The 21,124-nt window shown below is 33.7% G+C and overlaps 1 protein-coding gene across 7 annotated transcripts in view; it reads left to right on the forward strand.

Moving 5' to 3' along the window:
- The window catches only part of RBPJ (recombination signal binding protein for immunoglobulin kappa J region), a 96,920-nt gene that overhangs the window by 39,568 nt on the left and 36,228 nt on the right, over positions 1-21,124 (forward strand). For 5 of the 7 annotated variants that reach the window (XM_036227572.1, XM_016135618.2, XM_036227569.1 and 2 more), the window contains one exon: positions 16,732-16,770. The exons of 1 other annotated variant lie outside the window; for it this stretch is intronic. In XM_036227572.1, the coding sequence (XP_036083465.1) occupies positions 16,732-16,770 (39 nt within the window). Of the gene's footprint in view, positions 1-16,731; positions 16,771-19,258; positions 19,431-21,124 lie in introns of those variants that run through there. One more of the 7 variants, XM_036227574.1, reaches the window with a different exon arrangement.

The raw sequence follows: 21,124 nt of genomic DNA on the forward strand, positions 1-21,124 counted from the left end.
GCAAGGAGTCTTTTGTTAAGTTCTGTCTCTTTCGCCACTGTAATCTAATTCTTGAGAACATCTCAAGAATTTTTTTCTTATCATTTCCCCCTCTTCATCTGGATCTTTTGAAGAAAGCATCACTATAGAATGTCTGCATGATTTTCATTATACTTAAGTGGCCCTTTTATGTTCAGGGCATTGTCCCACATTGTTAGGAAGGTTTATTCTTGGATGGTGGGTCGGGTCCTACGGAGAAGGGAAATCCGAGGATTATGTCAGGTAATGAGATGTCTGAGTCCATTTATGGGCCGCAAGAGGGTGAGAGTGTTATCAGTTAACCAGTGATGAGAATTTCGATTTCTTTGAAGAGTGACTTCTGGAAAAGGTATAGGTGGCTAATTCAGTCTATCAAGCAAGCATAATGTTAGCTGGGACATGATTTATGGATCTACATAATTGAGAGAAGCAACAGATACAGCATTTAAAAATTATAATGATCAAAAAGGCATAGTATTGAATCAACTTGTAATAGCTTTCTAAATAATGTACTATCCCTGATGGCAACCAACTAAAAGGTTACTGTAAGCAGTTAGGCTTCTAAATCAGAGGTATTTTCTATGGAAACAAAAAAAAAGTTTTAATGATTAAAGTAAATTATAAATGTTTTTGAGTCTGTAAGGCTATCAGTCGAGATTTCTAGCTATAAGGCTCAAAGCTTCTGTTGCTGGAGTGAAGGCAGGCAGTGACAGTCTAATAGATTCTTCTGGAATGCAGTGATGTCAGCAGGTGATCAGGTAAACTCCCTGTGTGGCTTAAGTAGCAGCATCTCACTGAGGTTGTTTAGCATGAGCTGTTGTGGCGATTTCTCTGAAGTCTGTATCAAGTCGTCTAGCTGTAATTTAATTGTAAGACTCAGAAGAAAATGTTTTAGTTCTCAGTGATCACAAGTCAAAGGATGGTAGAAAAATGAAACATTAATTTGGAGATTTATAGCCTAATATTTAAGAAAATTAGAATTCTGAATGCAGTCCAGTTTATAGTTGAAAAATAAAACTTTGAAGACAATTAACTAAAATCTAATATCCATAAGTATGATTATAGTTTCTGTTGAAACACATTTTTTTCACCATCATTTAATCAAATATTGCCAAATTAAGACTTATTTCTTGCATAAGTCTAGTTTCAATTAATTTGGCCTGATTATTTGTATAAACACAATAAGAATAGCAGTTGATCACATAGGCTCTTCTAAACCTGCTCAAACATGACATTCCAGTCATGGCCTTAGTTAGTAATAAAACCAGTTTCTAATTGCTTCCTTTTGTAAAGAGAATAGATTCTTACTGAATGTTTATAAATAACCATATTTCTTTGAAAGTAATACTTATTAAGAAATTCTGGAGGGATCAGGTAGGGAGAAAAATATAAATAAATATCTCACAAAGGTATAATTTACCAAATTGCTCTGTCATAAGTAACAAAAGATTTTTAAAATCAGCAATATTTCAAAAAAAGGCATAAAAATAATTATCCTCAGTCATTCATTCCCATAATTAATTCTTGTTTATCTTGGTCATTTGCCAGTATTTCATGAATCCAGTTTTTAGAGTCCTGTACGTCTTCATCTAGTTTAAAGATATGGTCCGAAAATTTATTCTCAGAAACCTGTATTTTAGAATAAGTCAGTCTTCTCCATGGATCTTTCTGAAGAGAAAACATTTGCAAAAGCATCAGAGTAAAACAATGGCTGTAAATGACAAAAAACAAAAAACATTAAAACGACATGGTTACAGATCTGATTATAGTGCTGTTGACAAAGAAATTTGCTTTTTCTGACGTTTTGAGATAAAAGTTTAGAATTACAAATGAAAATATTATCTGTGCATAAAATACAACATAATTATTATTTATTTGACAAACCTTTCCCTATAATTTTAGTGTATCAAATAGGCCTAATTGGTTTAAATTTTCTCTTTTATAAGGAGAGAACAAATGGCATTCCGGAGGCCCAGTGGAATAGCCCAGAGTCATTTGCAGGTTAAAGTCTCCTTTTAAAACTTGAACCCTAGGAGGTTTGTCAAACATACTTGACTGAAAGATCATTTATTATGAAATATTAAATTATTCATTTACCCAGAGTGACAAAAGATATCAAACAAAAATACAGGTTAACTATTGTTGGTAAAACCTTCAGTTATAAAATACAAAACTATTTTAATAAAACAATCTTTGCTTTCTAGGTAGAAATCTTTTTCATAATATTTTATCTGGAACAAAATAAATAGGGGAAATACCGACTTTTTAACAGTGAAAAAGAACCAAACTCTTATTTTGTATCAGTTTAGTTTGGACATTTAAATTCACTTATTTAAGTGCATTCTTATCTTATTCAGCTTAACCAAATATAAAATTTCCTTTTTTAAAAGATTTATTTTAATAAACTTTCTATAACTTTTGTCCAGTTTAGAGTGTCTCCTTTCATTCAGGAATAACCAGCTTAAAACTACCAACTTTTAATTCTCTCAAAATGTATTCATTCGTTAAGCACAAGAGTTTAGGTTCACAAATATTTTCTTCTGCTAATCTAAATTTAGAAGGGAGAAAGAGATTCTCAAGTCTAACTTGTCATTTTTAGTAAGGTTAACCTATTTAGATTTTTTTTCAATCCATGAATTAATCCCATTTATCTATTTATTTAAGCATGGCAGGTGTGTTGGAGGAGTGGCAGTAGAAGTTTTGGAGTTTTGACATCCCATAATTTAAATTGTATTCCTTGGATGCAGGCTGGGAAGTCGTTTTCCTGTTGGTGGAGTGCTGCTTCGTGAGTTGCCCATCACAGTGGGTTGGTGACTACTCTTATCTTTGGAGTAGAAAAGCCCATTCTCATTTTGCAACGTTAAGCTAATAGCCTTTGTCAGTTGGGACAAAGACAAAACAAAACAAAACCAAGAAACAGATAAGCAATAATTACATGATACAGCCACAAGATACCACTATGAGCTCTCAATTATGTCAGACTAAGATAAACCACAAAGACCATTGAGGGCATTCCCTCAAACTCATGAGTCAAATTAAGAACTAGGAGTTCTCCTTCACATTTGTTGTGCAAATGTGGTACCGTCTCAGGTATGGACACTGAGGGGGTGGTGGAATGCTGTCATGAGAGAATACCTCCCCCAATAAAACCATGGGCCCTACCACAAGAGGTGTGTTCCCCCAATCTAGGGCTTCCTAGGGGCAGAAGAAAGGAGGAGCATCTGGGGTCTTATGAGTCTTTTGGGGTTCTGTGGATTTCACACGTCAGACTGAGAGAGCAGTGTCCCTTTCTGCTTCTTCAAATCTTGGCTGCTCAGTTTTAAACTAAAAAGTTTTAACTTCCATGGCAGAAAGTCTTTTTGTAAGTAAGGTTTTATTGAGCTGAAAATGCTAGTAGCCAAGAGACCAGTCTAAACTGTCAGCAGCTAGGTAGAAAAGACAGGATGTTAGCAATCCCAGAGTTTTATAAGCCTTTTTATTATTGAGGGGTAAAGGGGAAGAAAGAAGGTAGTCTGAATTTGCATGAGCTGTAGGCAAGGGGTGGGAAAAAGTGTAGGGGCCCAGCAAAGTCCATATAAAGAAATAACCTCTCCTAAGAAATGTGGGAGTAGCAGTCCAGAAAGTGAATGTGTAAACAAGTGGAGGATCTGCAGAAATAGTTACCTGGAAGTTAATCTGAAATTTCAGCAGGCAAAACAGGAATGTGAGTCTTTTGTTACTATTCTGTCTCTTTCACTCTCCAGCCACTCTAATTTAATTTAGAACATCTCAGAATTTTTTTCTTATTAAACTCAACAAAACTACATGAAGGAACGTAAACTTCTAAGGACCTCTTTTCAGGTATATTGTTTGTAACTCCACTTAGATTTTGATACCATTTCTCATAGAATTTGTCAGATATTGGAGAGTCATCTTTTTGAAGTGTTAACATGCCTTATTAAAGAACACTACTACTGTTGAGCAAGTAACAGCAGTAACCTATAGCGTTGTATCTTTGAAGGGCGTTCTCCATGGGGGAAGTAGATCCTTTCATTAAGATGAAGAAATTAATCATCATTTTAGCTCTTTGGACTTGGTAAAATAGTTCCTTTTTCTCCTCATTGTAAAATTTGTAAAGTTAGTATCAACTCATCTAGGGGGCTATATATAATTTTTTTCTTTCTTATAGAAAATAACTTACTATGCATTTTAAATCACCTTGCTCATAATCATTGTTTAATTCACAATAGTTTATTTAAATAATATAGTTTAATAACTATAATTCTATGATTTTTTGTTGCTTTTTTGTTTTTAAATAGATGGTATTATGATTCACTCATTTAGTGATTCCATACAGTGTATAGACTTGCATTTGAAAAATTGATGTTAGTATTATACTCACTCAAGGCAACTTTAATGTGAATAATACAAGCTTAGAACCTTGGCCATATTTCTCTAATATACATTTCTGCCATTAAAAAAAGATTGCTCAGCATACAGGTTATATCTAAGAAATCCACTGTACATCTCTAGTTTTTTGTGGAAACATTGGCATTTTCTTCATTTCTGGGATTCTTATAGTTTTTAAAGCCTCTGAATTTGAGTATTTCCTATAACTGTTAACAGATTCAGATTATCCTGGTTATTTAACCTCGTGACATTTTTCATATTCTCTTGTTAGATACTGCAACATTTCCTTCTTGGGATTAAACAGTTTTGGTTTGCCAAGAAATAGTTTACAGGTTAAGAAGTGATTTTTCTGAAACATTAAATATTTTTTCATGTGATAGGTGGTTTATTTTAGTGGGAAAGTATATTGGCATTGATTTATAAGTGAATTAGAAAAAAGTCGTTATTTTGGAAGGTAGAGTGGCTAAAGGACCAGAGAATGGCTTTTTTGTATATTTATATGTGGGTCTTGTGGGTCTTGTTATCTTCAACCTTAGTATGGTCATTAGGGGAAAGTCCTTCCTTATGATATTCTGAGCTTCAGTTTTCCCTTCTAAGTTGGAAATAATGCTTACCTCTTAGAGATTAATGAGAATTAATGGGAGCATATATAAGGAGATATAGTCTATTTTTGCAATCTGCCTATTTGGTGTTAAACGGAAATTTTAACTTCTACAGATGAAAGGCTTTTTATTAAAAGAAAGTTTATTAGGCCATTGCTAGCAAAAAAAAAAAAAAAAAGGAGACCCATCTTGGAGCATGGAGTCTTAACCCCCAGCAGCATGGCTAGGGAAAAAAACATGTCCCTCATCTGAAGTTTTTTAAGGCTTTCTATACATCAAGTACGGGAGAGAAAGATGTAAGTGGGTCTGAAAGAATTTACATTAACTACACAAAGGGGATGGGAGAAGGTGAATTGGCCAAGGGGATGGGGGGGCATTGGAGTCTGCAAAGCTCATATGTAAACAAGAAGTGGAGGCTCCTGGGGTTCTGGGGTTCCATGGCTCTTGGCTGTTGCCTTTTTTTAGATAACCTCAGAAAGTAGCCACCTTTAACAGTTCCAACATACACTAAGGAATGTGAACAGTCTTTTCTTGGTTTTGCACCGCAGTTGTTAACCAGTTAACCCCATTTTCTTCTCCTTCCACCCTCTGGCCTGTTGTAATTTAATTAAGGACATCTCAGAATTCTCTCCTTGTCATTTGCTACAGGCACATCTGGGAGATAGAGCAGGCTTGATTCCCGACCACTGCAATAAAGTGAGTCGCAGTCTTTCTGGTGGAGGGTCTTGCTTTCAATTTGTAAAAAGTGCCACATCTGTGGAGTCCTGTAAAGTAACAAAATAAAACAAGGTATGCCTGTGTATGAGGCCAGTTTAGGAAACTAGTTATAAGTAGCAATGAGAGCTTCATTTAACTTTATGGAATCAGGGAATGAAAATATAGGAGATAATTTGGGAATACAGTTGACAATGGCATTTGTCAATGAATTGCTGGTGACAGAAAGCAAGAATGAGGGGAAGAAGTTCATGATACTGTAGAGAAGAGAGACCACATGTCTTAAAGGAATATGTATGTGTAGAAGTTGTCGAAAAGGGAACATTAAGAAATAAGTTGCTACAACTAAGCTCGTCTTTAAAGAAAAAGTATTCTGTTTTCTAGTTAAACAATTTGATGTAGGGCAGTTGACTGCCAGACAGCTAGTAAATTAACTATGTAACACAACAGCTTTGCAGTTTGCATGGTGTAAATTCATAGCACAGGAAAATGTCAAATACATTGGGTGAATGACCCAAACTGAAAGTGGAATCTATACCTACTAGAGGCTTTTTACCTTAGTTTATCTTCTATTTGTTACCCTCAAGCTCCCAAGGCCTTTTCCTGTACTAGTGTTTCACCACCATGTTATTGATGATCTGAATTTTAATCACTTCATGGTGATTCGGAATTCAGAACTTTTCCTTTGCCTGTACTGAGCAGAGTCTCCTCAGATGGTAGTTGAAGTATTACGCTGTCTATAGTACCACCCAAAGCAAAGCAGTTTGCTGTCAGATTTTGTATCATCAACCCCTTTCAGAACCCCGGGGCCTCCTGTGAAGCTCCAGTGAGCAGATACTAGCCTGCTGGGCCTGCTCTCTGGGTCCTATCAGTGCATAAAGGCAGTGTGACAGGTTAATGGCTCAGATACACGTTGGCAGAAAGCCATTCTTTAAGCTTTGAATTGTGGTCAAGACCACTTCTTCAGAGTGGTTTTTGGCTTTACCACAAATGCAGGTTTGATTATTGTACTATGATGTGATAACAGAAAGCTAAATTACAATTCAAAAGAAATTTATTGTTTTGAGTATTGACACAAGCAGAAATGGTGTTATTAGAAACATTTTGGAAAGCTCTTCTCTATTCCAAACATATGAATTTTGATCATTATTTTTGTTTATTGAATATTTTCTCTTTTAACTCAGTGTCCTATTTTACATTTTTAAAATAATAATCATTATTTTTAATTGTTTTCCTGTAGGGACAGGCTTCTTTAAAATAGCTTAACTCTTTACCAACCTGAATCGTATGTAGCCTTTCCTTCATGCATTAGTCCCATCCATAAATGTTGGTCTGCATTATTTAAAGGGAAAATAAAAGGCAAATGCACTGCCAAATTCAAATACTTTAGAGTACCAAGCTATGTGTTAGAGGTTTGCTGTCGAGGAGATTGGCCAAACATGGTTTGATGGTGGTTAGCTGGTACTGTGTCTGTAATTTCTACCAACAGAAAATAAGAATGCAAAACCTCTTTGTTAAACTCAAGATGTCTGTGTAGTTTCTTGGTCCTTTTCAACTCAGAAAAAAAATGTACTTTATAGAAAATGATTGATAGTGTAAACACTGAAGTCATTAGACTTTAATAGTTCCCACTGCAATTGTAGCATACTCCCCTGGTGCAGGGAAAAACACAAGAGTAATTTTCAAATTTATGACATACACATATGTGCCCACAAACATGTCTATATTTATTTGTATGCAGTAGCCAAGGTGTGGCTCCCAAAGCAGCAGATGTCCTTAGATTTCCTGAACTTCATATATTTATAGCTTTAGAAAACATTTTCCTCACTTTCTAGTAATCAAAGAAAAATTTCCTTTACTCATAAAATTTAGTCAGTAGCTGAAATATTGGGAAGGTAATGAAAGGTTTCCTTTCAGGTTTTTTTGTTGACCCCTCACTGAAGCAAACCAAATCTATGGAACATCATAGTTTTAGGATCAATTAGGGCACTTTATAATTCTGTCATAAAAATTCATACCCTGGGTACCCTCTTCACATGTTAGTATCCAGAAGTGGGCTACAATTAAATTCTATCTCAATGCAGAATATATGGGGAACCATGAACATTATACTCCAATTGTATTTTGGACCAAATTCACTATTATGTGAGCTTAATGTGAGCCTGGGCAAGATAATTTCTAAGCTGGTTTTCTCATCTGTATAATGAGGATAATAGTACCTACCTTATAAGATTGATATATGTATGAAGTGTGATGTGCATGCACAGTTTGTAGCCTGATGCCAGCCCTCCAGTAGTGCCACTGCGGTGTGTTCAGTAGGGATAGGGACCATGTTTCTTATTTGCTGCTGTGTGTTCCAAGCTTCTAGTACAGTGTCTAACACACAATAGGCACTTAAATGCGTTTAGACAATTAATGAAAGAAAAAGGAACGAGAGTCTAGGAAAACAATTATACCATTTTCTCCTTATTCATCTCAGTTTTAGTTATAGATAGACAAAGTTTTAGTTATAGATGAAGTTTTAGTTTAGAGATAGACAAAGGACTGCCATCTTTAAAATTAACAATAAGAACATTCTAATCCTAGTACATGTTCAGTATTTTTCCATTACACTTCATAATTAGCGATTTTTTTAATAGATGATTTGTCAAACACTGAGGACCATAGTGATCCTAAATTTTTGCCTTCTAAATAGGAGAGAAGATTGTTGGAATAGCTGATCTGCAATTTGGATGGAGAGGAAAGAGAACCAGTTTTATCAGGACTTACAGCCTCATTGACTTAATATTTAATTTTTTAAAATGTGAAATACATATATCATAGAATGGTGCAGGCAAGAACTGGAAAGCACAACCTTCTAAAATTTTGGTGTTAAAATAGAATTTAGAGACAGTAGGAATAAAGTCCAGGAAAGAGCTACTTTTCCAAAGCCTGCCATTCGTTCCAAAAACATATATAAATAAATATAAATATATGTCTAAATTAAAGTAATATACTTAAAGAAAAGCAGAGCACAAGTCATTAAGTTTTGAGGGTAAATTCTTAATGTGCCTGTCTCCGTTTTTATTTTAAGCTCACCTATATTCTAGATTGGTGTGTGAGTGGCCTTCAGTTGATGTCTAGAGAATGCAGTTTCATTTTGCTATTTACCTAAGCCAAACTTAATTAGTAAATAATAAAACACCTGCCATATAATGCATTTTAGAACAAAATAGAATTTTTTCTTGTTGCCTACCATTATCACTAATAATTGTTTGTAGGGTGTATGCGTGTGTTATTTATATGCACTTTGGAGAAGGGGGTGAAAATCTAGATCTTATTTCCTCATTTAAAATTAATGCTATTAATTGGATAGCTTTTTTTGGGTGAATATATAGGCATTGCTGGGAGGTGCTATGTAACCAGCAGTCCATTCCTAATTGCACACATGAATTTTTAATTGTTTGTTAATACAGATAATGCTTTATTGAATATCTTTGTATGCATATTTTTGCACAGTCACACATTGTCTACCTATATAATAAATTTCCAGAATTGCAATGGTTAGAGATTCGAAGGAATGTGTATCTGAATTATAACAGACATTGCCAAAATGCTTTCCAACAAGATTGTACAAATTTAAATTCTCAGTAGTACTTGAGAGTTCCTGGTTTCTCCACTGTAAACCAACAGTGGGTATTATCGGATTTTAAATTTACAGCAAGAGATGCTTAAATATTTTTAAGAACATAAAAGCTAGCCATAGAGTCTCTGCGTGTCACCTCTCATTAATGTTTTTTGATAGGGTTGTCACCACCACCAGTTTCTGTGGCCAGCAACTTAATCAGATTGGTGCCTTTCTGAGGGCAGCTTTTTTTTTTTTTTTAAACGCCTACAGCACCTGGTATTCCTAGGTGGTCTCCCATTCAAATACTAACTAGGCCCAACCTTGCTTAGCTTCTGAGATCAGACAGACCTTTTTATTCTGATATAAGTTCACTTTACAGAACAATTGCAAGAATATTACGAAGGAGTTTACCCAGATACTGCAAGTGTTAACAGTGTGTGTACACAGACACACACACACACACACACCCCACCACCCCCACCCCACCACCCCCACCCCGGCCCCTTATTTTAACTGGACTGTTTGAGGGTAAGAAGTAGACATTGTGCCCTAAATACTAAAGTTAGTGTTTCTAAAAATAAAGACATTCTCTTACATAACCCCTGTATAGTTATCAAAACCAGAAAATTAAAATTGATATAATTCTATTTTCTAATCATCTGGTTTTATTCAGATTTTGTCAGTTGTCTAGTGTTTTTTATAGCAGAAGTAAATTCTGGATAATATGTTGCAGTCAGTTATCATGTGTCTTCAGTCTCTTTTAATCTGGGCCAGTTCCTTGGTTTTTCGTTTGTCTTTCATAACTTTGATTGCTTTTAAAAGTATAGTTTATTTTGTTGACTATTCCACAGTTTAGGTTTATGTTTCCTCATGTTTAGATTCAGGCTCTGCTTTTTTTTGGCAGTGTAATATCACAGAAGTGGTATTGTGCTCTTCTTAATGCATCATATTAGAAGGCATTTGTTTTTTAAAATAATTTCCTTGTTTTTCAGTTATAGTAGATTGGTATACAATATTATATTAGTTTAAGGTGTACAGCATAGCAATTACACATTTATATAACTTACAGAGTGATCGCCTCGATAACTCTAGTACCCATTGGAGACACTATACCTAGTTATTACAATATTTTTGACTGTATTCACATCATATTAGGAGGCATTTGATGTCAATTTATTCCATTCAGTCTCTTGATACGTGAAATTGGAGTAGTTTGCCCATTGTCTGCCTCTTGTTGAGGCCACAGATTTTAAGACGCATAATTTTCACACAAGATCTTCATATATATTTATTAACGGATGTTAGCGTTATCACATCTGAGTTGTACTATCTGGAAATTAGGCTTATTGCTGACCTAAAATGGGAAAATCCTTTCCCAGGTATGGATTTTTGGAAAGGCACTTTTGACCTCATAATAATATAATACCTAAAAACCCAGATGCTAAGAATAGCTGGAGATGGTGGTCTCAGACATCCTGCGTTTATAGCTTTCCACTCTTCTTGCTTCTTTACACAAACTGCTTGTAGACTGTTATAAAGTTTTTTTCTTAATGAAAAAGAAAAGGTAGAATAAAGGGATTTTATAACAAATGAACAGGACAAACAGACTCATGGACTGATGATTACCTGGGGAGGGGGGAGGGAGGAATGAAAATCATTTCTTAAATTTAAAAAATAAGTAAGAAAATGGCTAATAATTTATAAAGGGTAATATACATGAATAAAGATAAGGAATACATGGGTTCGAGTTCACACTTATTTGTTACCTGTTTTCCTTCTAATACTAGAAAAAAGATAAACATAAATGTTAATAAATATATCAGTGCTAACTATAAAAAAGAAGAATAAAGGGACTTTAAAAATTAAAGAAGCAGTGCTTTTCAAATGTTCTACACAGTATCTGTAACAAGAAGGGGAACATGTTTCTCTGCCTGATGGGGCCAGTTGTAAGCATGGCTTGTCTTTGAAATCTACCCCATAGGATATTTGTTCTAATAGAAACATGTTACATAAATGTGAGAGTCCAGGAGAACACATCATGGCTCAATCGTCTTTGTTACAGTAGCCAAGGACCATTACACCTGGTTCTTAAGGTTAGAGCAGGTTCAAAAGTAGTAATTGAAGTAGGAAAAAAGTCGACATGTCTTGCTTAAAGTTGTGCAGTTTAATAGGTTGTTTTCTGCCATGAGTAGAGAATAAATAAGCTTTTTAAAGTAAAGATAAATTACATATTTACTTTAAAAATATTTTTTCGATCAAATATTAACTTCATCATATTCAGTAGGTAGATTATTTAGGTTGTTTACTTTTATAAATCATGTAGATGAAAATCTTGAACATATGTCAATGTCCCGCTTTTCTTAATAGCATATAAGTTCCATTAAGTTCTGCTTAATAGCATGTAAGTCCTACTTTTCTTAATAGCATATAAGGTCCATTAGGGCATGGTTTTGTGTCTCTTGTTCACTGATGAATGCCAAGTACCTATACTTGGTCCCTACTAGGTGATCGAATGAATCTGGAGACAATTCTTTTCTAATTGGCTTCTTGTAATTTTTTGTGAGCAAATTACTAAACAGCTTCCTAATACCATTGTTTTGCTTTTCATGTTAAATGTTTTCACAGAATATAGTAATAATGTAAATCACCTATTTGTTTCCTTCTTACTTGTGGAATGATCATGTATACATCCTTGAGATTATGAACCATTTCCTAAATTTTCCCCAATTAAGTGCTTTTTTGTTTCACTTTCTTAAGTCATAGTTCAAAAATTCCAGTGCTTTTGAACTGTATAAAACTTACATACTGTTTATAGCAGATTTGGTTTAATTATGGGTGTGGATTGTTTATGCTTTCTTTTCTACTTTTTTTCCTGCAAATACTGCACCAGAGTTTATTACCTTAATTTATTTTAATCTTTTTATTTTAATCTCATTTCTGCATTAAGCAGAAAGTTTGTAAAATACAGAAAAATAGAGGAAATTTCTTTTAGTTCCACAATGCAAGGGCAGATGAGTTTCCTACATAACTTGAGCTACCTTTTCCAGGGACCTGTTTTTAAAATCGAAGTTCTAGTGTTACTAGACAATATTCTAGATAATATCAGATTTCTGTTTTGTAGGAGTACAATTACTAAATCGTTCTATACTCTAAAAAATTTTTTCTTGTTTCCCTCTTTTTGATTTTTGACTTGATTTTCTCATATGGAGCATATATTAGTTAGAAAAGGTGTTAAGATGGTGAAGTTTTGATAAGTTTTATCATGTTTTTTTTTCAATATGTTTGTGGTCATATACTTCCTTAACAGATTGGTAAGTGTAGACGGAAATGTATCTATTGTGGAAGAAAACAATATTACATCTCCATGGTGAGCAAAAAGGAAGTGTGAATATAAGTGTAATGTGTATACAAGTTTTTAACTTATTTAAAAATTTTAATGGGTTAGAGGATAAGGAGGAATTTCAATAATGTTTACAGGTAGGAATTACTATGTTTAATGATTAATGACAACTTTTAAAAATTTTTTCACACTTCCAGGAATATGAAAATAGATTTAACTACAATAATTAATATTTCCCCAGCTTTTATTTTGAATAAAAATCATTGTTATTTTAGAAAGGGAAAGCTAGTGAAGATTAAGTAAAATGAATTTGCTAGCTTCAAATTATAATTACGATAGATATTTTGGATAATGTAAATTTTCTTGAGCCATAGTATTTATTATATGATCACTAGTAGGTAATGATGACATACAGATTTTCGTATTTCGTTTGCCTGGCTCAATATGAGGGAAAAGTTTATAGAGCAGAACAAGAAGGAATGGACATGGGTTGGAATATAATCAACTTTATATTTACTTTTGCTCGTTACTTTAAAAAACAGGCCAGATTCATAACTTTTTTCCTTTAAATATATAACTGTTTTGATCATTACATTTAGTCAGAACTATGTGTTATTAGTATGCATAAAATTTGAGAAACCTCATGCAAATGAGATTGGACAGTCTATTATATAAAAAGATAATTTGGATAGCAGTGACTCTTAGTGTGAGGAATTAACTCAGTATTTCATAATATTGAGTGTTTTTATGGCACTTAAGGATTTAGATTTTTTTGCAATGTTAAATATACCATAGACCTGATATGAAAAGAATCTTACATAAAAGTGGTCTAAACTTGGTCCAGGCTTATTTCTGGTTCAGTTGTCAGCCCAGATCATGTTGATAGACACTTGTTTTTAAAGTATAATTCAAAATAAAAATTTGTACCTGCCTATTTCACTATTGCCCGTTGCAAGAAGGAGAGACAGAACTTAAATCTTTAAATGATAATCAGTCTCTGAGTGATTGATAGCTGTTTTCATTTCTGCTGCAAAGTTATTTTAATTGTCTGATATAAATACTAAATTATGAATTTTCTTATGTCATTTGTGAGTAAAGATGGACATTCTTTTTGTAATAGATAATTCTTGAAGTTTTTTTGTTCATTACACATAAGATTAGTAGTGGAAAATACATCTTGAAAAGTGCAGGATGCATATAGTACTAGGTTGTTAATGCGTAGACCTATGAATTTTATTAAATAATTAGAATTTAGTTCAGTTGTGACCCTAAGAATTATTCATTGTAAACCTATTAAAGGCTTTCATGAGTTTTCTCAGAAAACCTATTTTCCCATTCCAGTAGATGCGGTAACCATTTAGTTTTATAAATAGACATATGATGGCATATGCATTAAAGAGGATTGAGATGCACACAAAAATTATTAGCTGCTTCATTATGTTCTGGAGAAGCAACTTGATCTTATTAAGATTTAGAAGATTCCTAGCCTGGGGATGACACCTAGATGGAATGATGTATCATTTTGAAACTCAGCAGGCAAACTGTTGAGTTCTCTTGCTTATGTTTCCTAAGGCACAGGAGGGAAGTTGTACAAGCATGCTCTGTAATTTAATTGTTGACTATCTACTAGGCATGTCCAAAGAAGACCATAGTTTACATTAAGTTGCGAATCTAATTTTGAAAGCACTAAAAAACAATCGACACTTGAATTTTGAGTGCAGTGGGTCTCCTACTAGTGACTAATAACACTGTGTTAATCCGGTGTTTGATCCCAGAGCGTGCTTGATGGTTGGGGTATTAGCAGAAGTTTTTATCTCATTTGTTGACTGTCTTTAAAATTTCCACCATTTTAAGCCCTTAGGTAGATTCTGGCCACACCCCACTTTGTTTCTCTTTATAGAATATTATTCTGCTTTTAAAATATTTATGCAAAGAAATTTTGTGTGTGTGTGTGTGAACTGGTTTAAACATGTTTGTTTTATATCTAATATAGTGAGGCAGTTTTATTTTTATCATATGCTATAATGCTACATTTAATCAGTTTCAAAGGTTCAAAAAACTCCTGTGAAAAAAGATTCAAGAGTAGATTTTTGCCTTTGATTCCATAATTGTAATTCATGGATTAGCCAACAGTTTAGTGTTATTTAAACCTATGGTCTTCAGCAGCCTTGCTAATGTTACTAGTAAAACATTGCATTTTGTTTTTTGATATTTTACAATTAGAATATTCTATAGGATGGAATCAAAGAAAATAATAAAAATTTTTTACAAAAATGTGGGTTATTTACTCATTTTTTCGTGCTGCTTCAGTTAAAGTCACTTTTCAGTATTTCAGAGTTAATGAAAACACCAAAGTATTCAAAGTCACAGACACCCATTGCTTGAAAATTATGAGATCCTAAACAATGTCACATAGCATTAAATTACTCTATGAAATGAACTGCATGGGATTCAAAGACTTTTATCATCAAAGTTAGTAATTTTATGGAACATCACAAATACAGAGAAATCTTAAGTCAAATTAAGCTCTACAGCCTACATCTGATTATGAACAAGCTACTTAACCTGTTTAATAACCACAATCTTGCTTTAAAAAGAAAATTTAAAAAATTCTCTTGGTTTTGTTTCTTCAAGTGCTGTACCTCCATCATCTTTTTCAGAAGACTTCACTTCCTATTTTGAAGGAAATAGGTCATCACTTAAGAATTAATTTCTTCTTCTTAAACCTATCTTTCTTAACCTCACAGTTGACTTCTTTTGTTATTTTAGCTTAACTATGTATAACTAAAAAAGAGTAATACAGTTCACCCTTGAACAACATGGAAGTTAGGGGTACAACCCCCCCTGCACAGTCAAAAATCTGAGTATAACTTTTGATATTCTAAACTCTTTACTAATAGCTGGCTGTTGACCAGATGCCTTACCAATAACAAACAGTTGATTAACACATGTTTTGTATGTTCTATGTATTATTTACTGTTTTCTTAGAATAAAGTAAGCTAGGGAAAAGAAAATATTATTAAGAAAATCATAAGAAAATACATTTATGTTATTTATTGAAAAAATAAAACAAAACCCATGTATAAGTGGACCTGTGCGTTTCAAACCCATGTTGTCCAAGGGTCAGCTGTAATCACTAACATTTATTGAGCACTTACTGCATTTCAAGCACTATTCTATGTGTTTTCTGTATATTAACACATTTAATCCTTTCAGCAACTCTTGATGTAAGTACAACCCTTGTTCCCTTTTTACAGATGAGGAAGCTGAGGTCTAGAAAGTCGGGTAACTTTAGGGTTACACAGTAAGTAAATACCAAATCATGGATTTGAACCCAGCCAGTCTTACCCTAGAGCCTTTCTTTTAACATCAATGCTGCATTCTAATTCCAGCCTAAATTATGTTTTCTTGTCTTTGCTCGTGCGTTTCTCTTCGCCCCTTTCCCAGCCAGTTCTGTTCATTTAGCCTATTTCTTTTTGAAGGGTGCTGAATCATAAACTAGTGAAGTAGTCGACATCTAGGTTTAAATTTTAACTCTGCCTTCCAGTTAATTTGCTTTGTGACATTGGGCATGTCGCTTTCTACATCTTTAGAAATGGGCCAGTATGTTCCTTGTGGAATTAGGTTATAACGATTAGAGTATAATGTATAAAAAATGTATAGCATAGTGCCAGCACCTGATAAACTCTTGTGAACTCTGCACTACCTCTTGAGCTGTGAGGATTTTCCTGGGTGCTGCAGATTGTGTGAGATGAAAGTCTTTGGTTAGTGGTTTTTTTGCAGGATGTCTGAAAGGTACCTAGCACACATCTAATCAGTGTGCTGCATACTCATAGTGGATGTGTAAGGTCCACTTGGGGTGTGTTATATTTGTTTAGGAACCATTTTAAAGTATGTATTTTGTTATTTCTGGGTATAGATGTTTACTAGAAGATTTCTCTTCACACTGGTCTTCGGTAGGGGTGAAGTATACATTATAGAGGAGATTTCATAGTTCCTAAAACACTGGCTGAGGAGGATTACATACAGCCTATTTAATTTTTTTTTCTTATTTTTTCCAGAAAATTTGGTGAGCGACCTCCACCTAAACGGCTCACTAGGTAAGCATTATGTTAGCCTTTCACTCAAACATTTCATAAAAGTATTGGATCCTATCATTTTAGAAACTGTATTAGGTCCTCTTGAAAATAAGTTTATGAAATATTGGTATCTAGATTATAAGCTTATTATCATCTTTCCTATCCCACATCCCCTCCCTCACCAAAAAAAAAACAAAAAACAAAAAACAGAAAACAGGATAAGAGGGTGGAGTTCAAAGGGGAAAATGAAACCTTTGAACAATTAATCTTTGGGTATCATGTAATTTATATAACACGGGCTGCAGTGTAAAGATAGCTTGCTATATCTAGCTGCATTTAGCTTATCACAATTTGTTGATTTTAAGTGCCACTTGAAAGTTACTTAATAAATGCTTTTAGAAAAGAATTCTATAGGAAACCAAAGATTTTACCCATTTTTAATGAGTCTATAATTTAATTAATTTTAATTACAAATATTAAATTTAAAAGTATTGAAAACGATTTAAAAAAATTCTAACAATCAGTGGTTGTAAAATAAAAAGTAAGATGCTCAGTTCAATAGTTTTAGTCCTAGAGTTAATGCTAGCACTGAATTGTTAGTATCTTTTAAGAAAATTGTATACATATAAAACACGCCTGTCATTTTTTTTTAAAGTCTGACATCATACTTGACCATTGTTCTATATCTTTTAATACCTCTTAATTGTATATCTTTTGCCTCGTTCTCTACATTGTCTTTATACTGTCTTTATTTTACATTTCATATTGATAGCCATTTCCACTTTTTTCCACTTTTAAAAAGCTGTCGTACTCAGAGAATGATGGGGACATGCCAGCAGGACTCAAAGGGAGCCAGCTTGAAGAGGCTCCCTGTAGCCAAGTCATAGGCACTTCAATCATCAAAATTAATAATAATAGTAATGGATTCAAACCCATATAATGACAATTTAGAAGTCTACAGCAAGTTAAAAAATGATTCAGTAAATAGAGGAGAGGAGATAGCTTTTCCTTACAGAAGAAATCTACCTAATGTAGAAGGAATGATGGAACCAGAAAATCACACTTTGGTAACCACTACAGTGTTAATTGTTTAAAGCAAAAAATCATCAATGAGTGCTTAAACTATTGGTTTAAAATCTAATGAGAAACAAAATATTTACATAGTCTCTAAGTGTGCCCTCACAAAGCATGTACTAATTATAAAGCAAAAAATAATAACATGACAGTGAGGAAACTCAGCAGATGCCACTTTAATTAAGTGATCGAAATTAACACCACCAGTAATGGACAAATACATATTATGTGCATCCCGAGAGGGACACAATATCACTTTTATAGGGTTGTCACTGCAATGCTTAAACATCAAACAGGCATAAACGAGGGACATTCTATAAAATTAATGGCATTTACTCTTCAGAATTTTCAAGATCATGAAAAACAAAGACAGGAATTCCAGATTAAAGGAGATCAACAAGACATGACAACTAAATTCAACTAAATCCTAGACCAGGAGAAAATTTTCTTTTGCTCTAAAGTTGGAGTTGGAAAACGTTTTCTGTAATGGGCCAATTAAGAAACATGTGGGGCTTTTCAAGCCATACCGAGTCTTTTGTGACTTTTCAACTCTTCGTTTATCCCCCAATCAGCCGTAGAAAACATATAAACAAACATCGGCATATCTTTTGCAGCTCAACTGAATTTTGAAAAACTGGTGGTTATCCTGATTTGGCTTGATGGTGGTAGTTTCTCAATACTGCTCCTTCCCCTCCCTCTAATAAAGAACATTAGTGAGACAATAGCAGCATGTTGAGTAAAACCTGTGGATACAAATATTCTATCAGTGATAATCGCATTGTGATTGTATGAGAGTGTCTTTGTTTTAGGAAATAAACACTGAAGTATTTTGGGTAAAGGGGTTTTATGTCCACAGTGTGCTATTAAATATTTTAAAATGTAGTATACCAATATGGTAACATGTTAACAAATTTGGGGAATCTAGGGAAAGGGTCTAGGAATTCTTGTATTACTTTTGCAACTTTTCTGTAAGTTTGAAATTAGCTTCAATATTTTTTTAAAAAAAAACTTTTTAAAAAAGGTATTACATAAATATTCCAGATCAAGTGGGCTCAGAAAATATAACTTGTCTTACAGGTCCGTGTAAATAATATTTTTAATTACTTATTTTTATATGTCTTGAAAGAATTCTAAGTGGAATTGCTTAATTCACATATATAGACATTTTGAAATTTAAAATTTAATAGATAAATATTTTTATTTCATTACCAACAGCAATAGGTTGGAGTGACTCCTAACAATAAAATATATTTTGATGAATAAATTAGTTACTTTAATGGACACCTCTATAAAAATAGCAGTCAAGACAATGATAATAAATATAAGGAAAAATTCCTTTCCATAAATATATACAATAATATAGTTAGGTCCCATCTACTTTATTATGATTTTCCATTTACCCTTTAAGCAGTTATCCCTGTTTGGAAAATTTTAGTAGCTTTTAGGACTGCCCGCTTCTGGCCAGGATGGAGTAACAGGGACTGGAATTACTCTTCGGCCTGAAACAACTAAAAACCTGGACAAAAATATATGAAACAGCGGTTTTCAAGATATTGGACGGCAGGCAAGAAAGGACAGTGATCCTTGAGAGACAGGAGACAAATGAGGTGAGCCCTGCAATTGCTCCAGCTTAGTGCCTGGAGAGAGTTTTCAGGACATGATAGAAGGAGGGGAATCCAGGTGGAGCCTAGTAAGCACCATGAGTTGAAGTGATGGAGTTGGGAATCGAGAGAGGCCAAGGTGGCTAGAGTTTCCAGGGCAGAGAAATGGAGAGGAAAGTGCTGCACAGAGTTCCAGAGATCTGCAGAGGTTCTCTCAGTCTTCAGCTGAGTATTGATCAGCACATATGTGTGAGGAAACTACCCAAGGTTAGGGGTGTGGAGGAGAACCAACCCAAAGAATTAGAGGAAAGAATTTCTAAAGTTCATTCAGTACTACAAATTGTACCTCTTCTCAAAATTACAGAAATGCACCACTAATGAAAGATTAGTGAACTTGAAGACATGGCAGTAGAAACTATCCAAAGTGAATCACTCAGAGAAAAGTCTGAAAAAAAAAATATGCTAGTGAGCTGTGTTTTTTATTCAAGAGGATTAAGATACATGTAATTGGAGACATCAAGGGGGTGGGAGAGGGTATAACTAAAAGAATATGTGAAGAAATAACAGCTGAACATTTTCTAAATTTGAAGAAAACTGTCCCAAGAAACTCAGTGAACCTCAAGTGCAAAACTTACACTGAAGCACATCATAATCAAATTGCTTAAAGTCAGCGATAAAGAGAAAATTTTAGAAGCAAAAGAGGAGAAAGATAAATTATATACAGAGGAACAAAAATAAGGATGACAGGAGGTTTTTCATCTGAAACCTGGTGAGGTAGAAGACAGTGGAGCAAGAGCTTTAAAGTACCCAAGGAGAGAAATATAGCAACCTAAAATTTTATACCCAACGGAGGCAAAATTAAGACCTTTATAGACATAAAAAACTAAAAAATAATCACAAACAAGCATGACCTACAAGAAATGTTAAAGAACTTCTTCAAAGCAGGATAGTCATATCCAATGGAAATCTGATTCTGTACAAATTACTGTCAAAAATGAGGAAGGTGACATCACTACAGATTTTACAGATATTTAAAGAATAACAAGCAAATATTACAAATAACTTTCTGCTAATAAATTATACAACTTTTGAAGAAATGTACAAATTTCTTGAAACTAGCAAACTGCTCGAGCTTACTCAAGAAGAAACAGCCTTTATAGCTAAAGAAATTGAATTTGTAATTATATGTCTTCCCATAAAGAAAACTACAGGCTCAGATGATTTTACTGTTGAACTCTACCGTACATTTAAGAAATAAATCATGTCAATCTATATATACTCTTCCAGAAAATTGAAGAGCAGGACATGCTTCCCAATTCATTCTGTGAGGACAGCATTGCCATGTTATTAAAAGCAAAGACATTACAATAAAATAAAACCATAGACCAATATTCCTTGTGAACACAGAGTAAAAAGTCAACAGATTTTTAGAATGAATAACAACATATCGAAGGGGTAATACATTATGACCTAATGAGATTTATGTCAGAAATAGAAATCAGTGTTATTCACTATATTAACAGAACAAAAAAGGAAAATCATGGTCATCTCAAGGGATTTAGAAAAAGCTTGTGACATTCATTTCTAATAAAAAATCCAACTAGGAATAGAAGGGAATTTCCTTATTTTGATAAAAGATACACATGAAAAAAAAATATTTAACACACACTTAATTGTGAAAGACTGAATGTTTGCTCTCA

This window comes from Rousettus aegyptiacus, unplaced genomic scaffold (genome assembly GCF_014176215.1).
Source record: "Rousettus aegyptiacus isolate mRouAeg1 unplaced genomic scaffold, mRouAeg1.p scaffold_m13_p_10, whole genome shotgun sequence".
In the NCBI taxonomy this organism is placed as follows: Eukaryota; Metazoa; Chordata; class Mammalia; order Chiroptera; family Pteropodidae; genus Rousettus; species Rousettus aegyptiacus.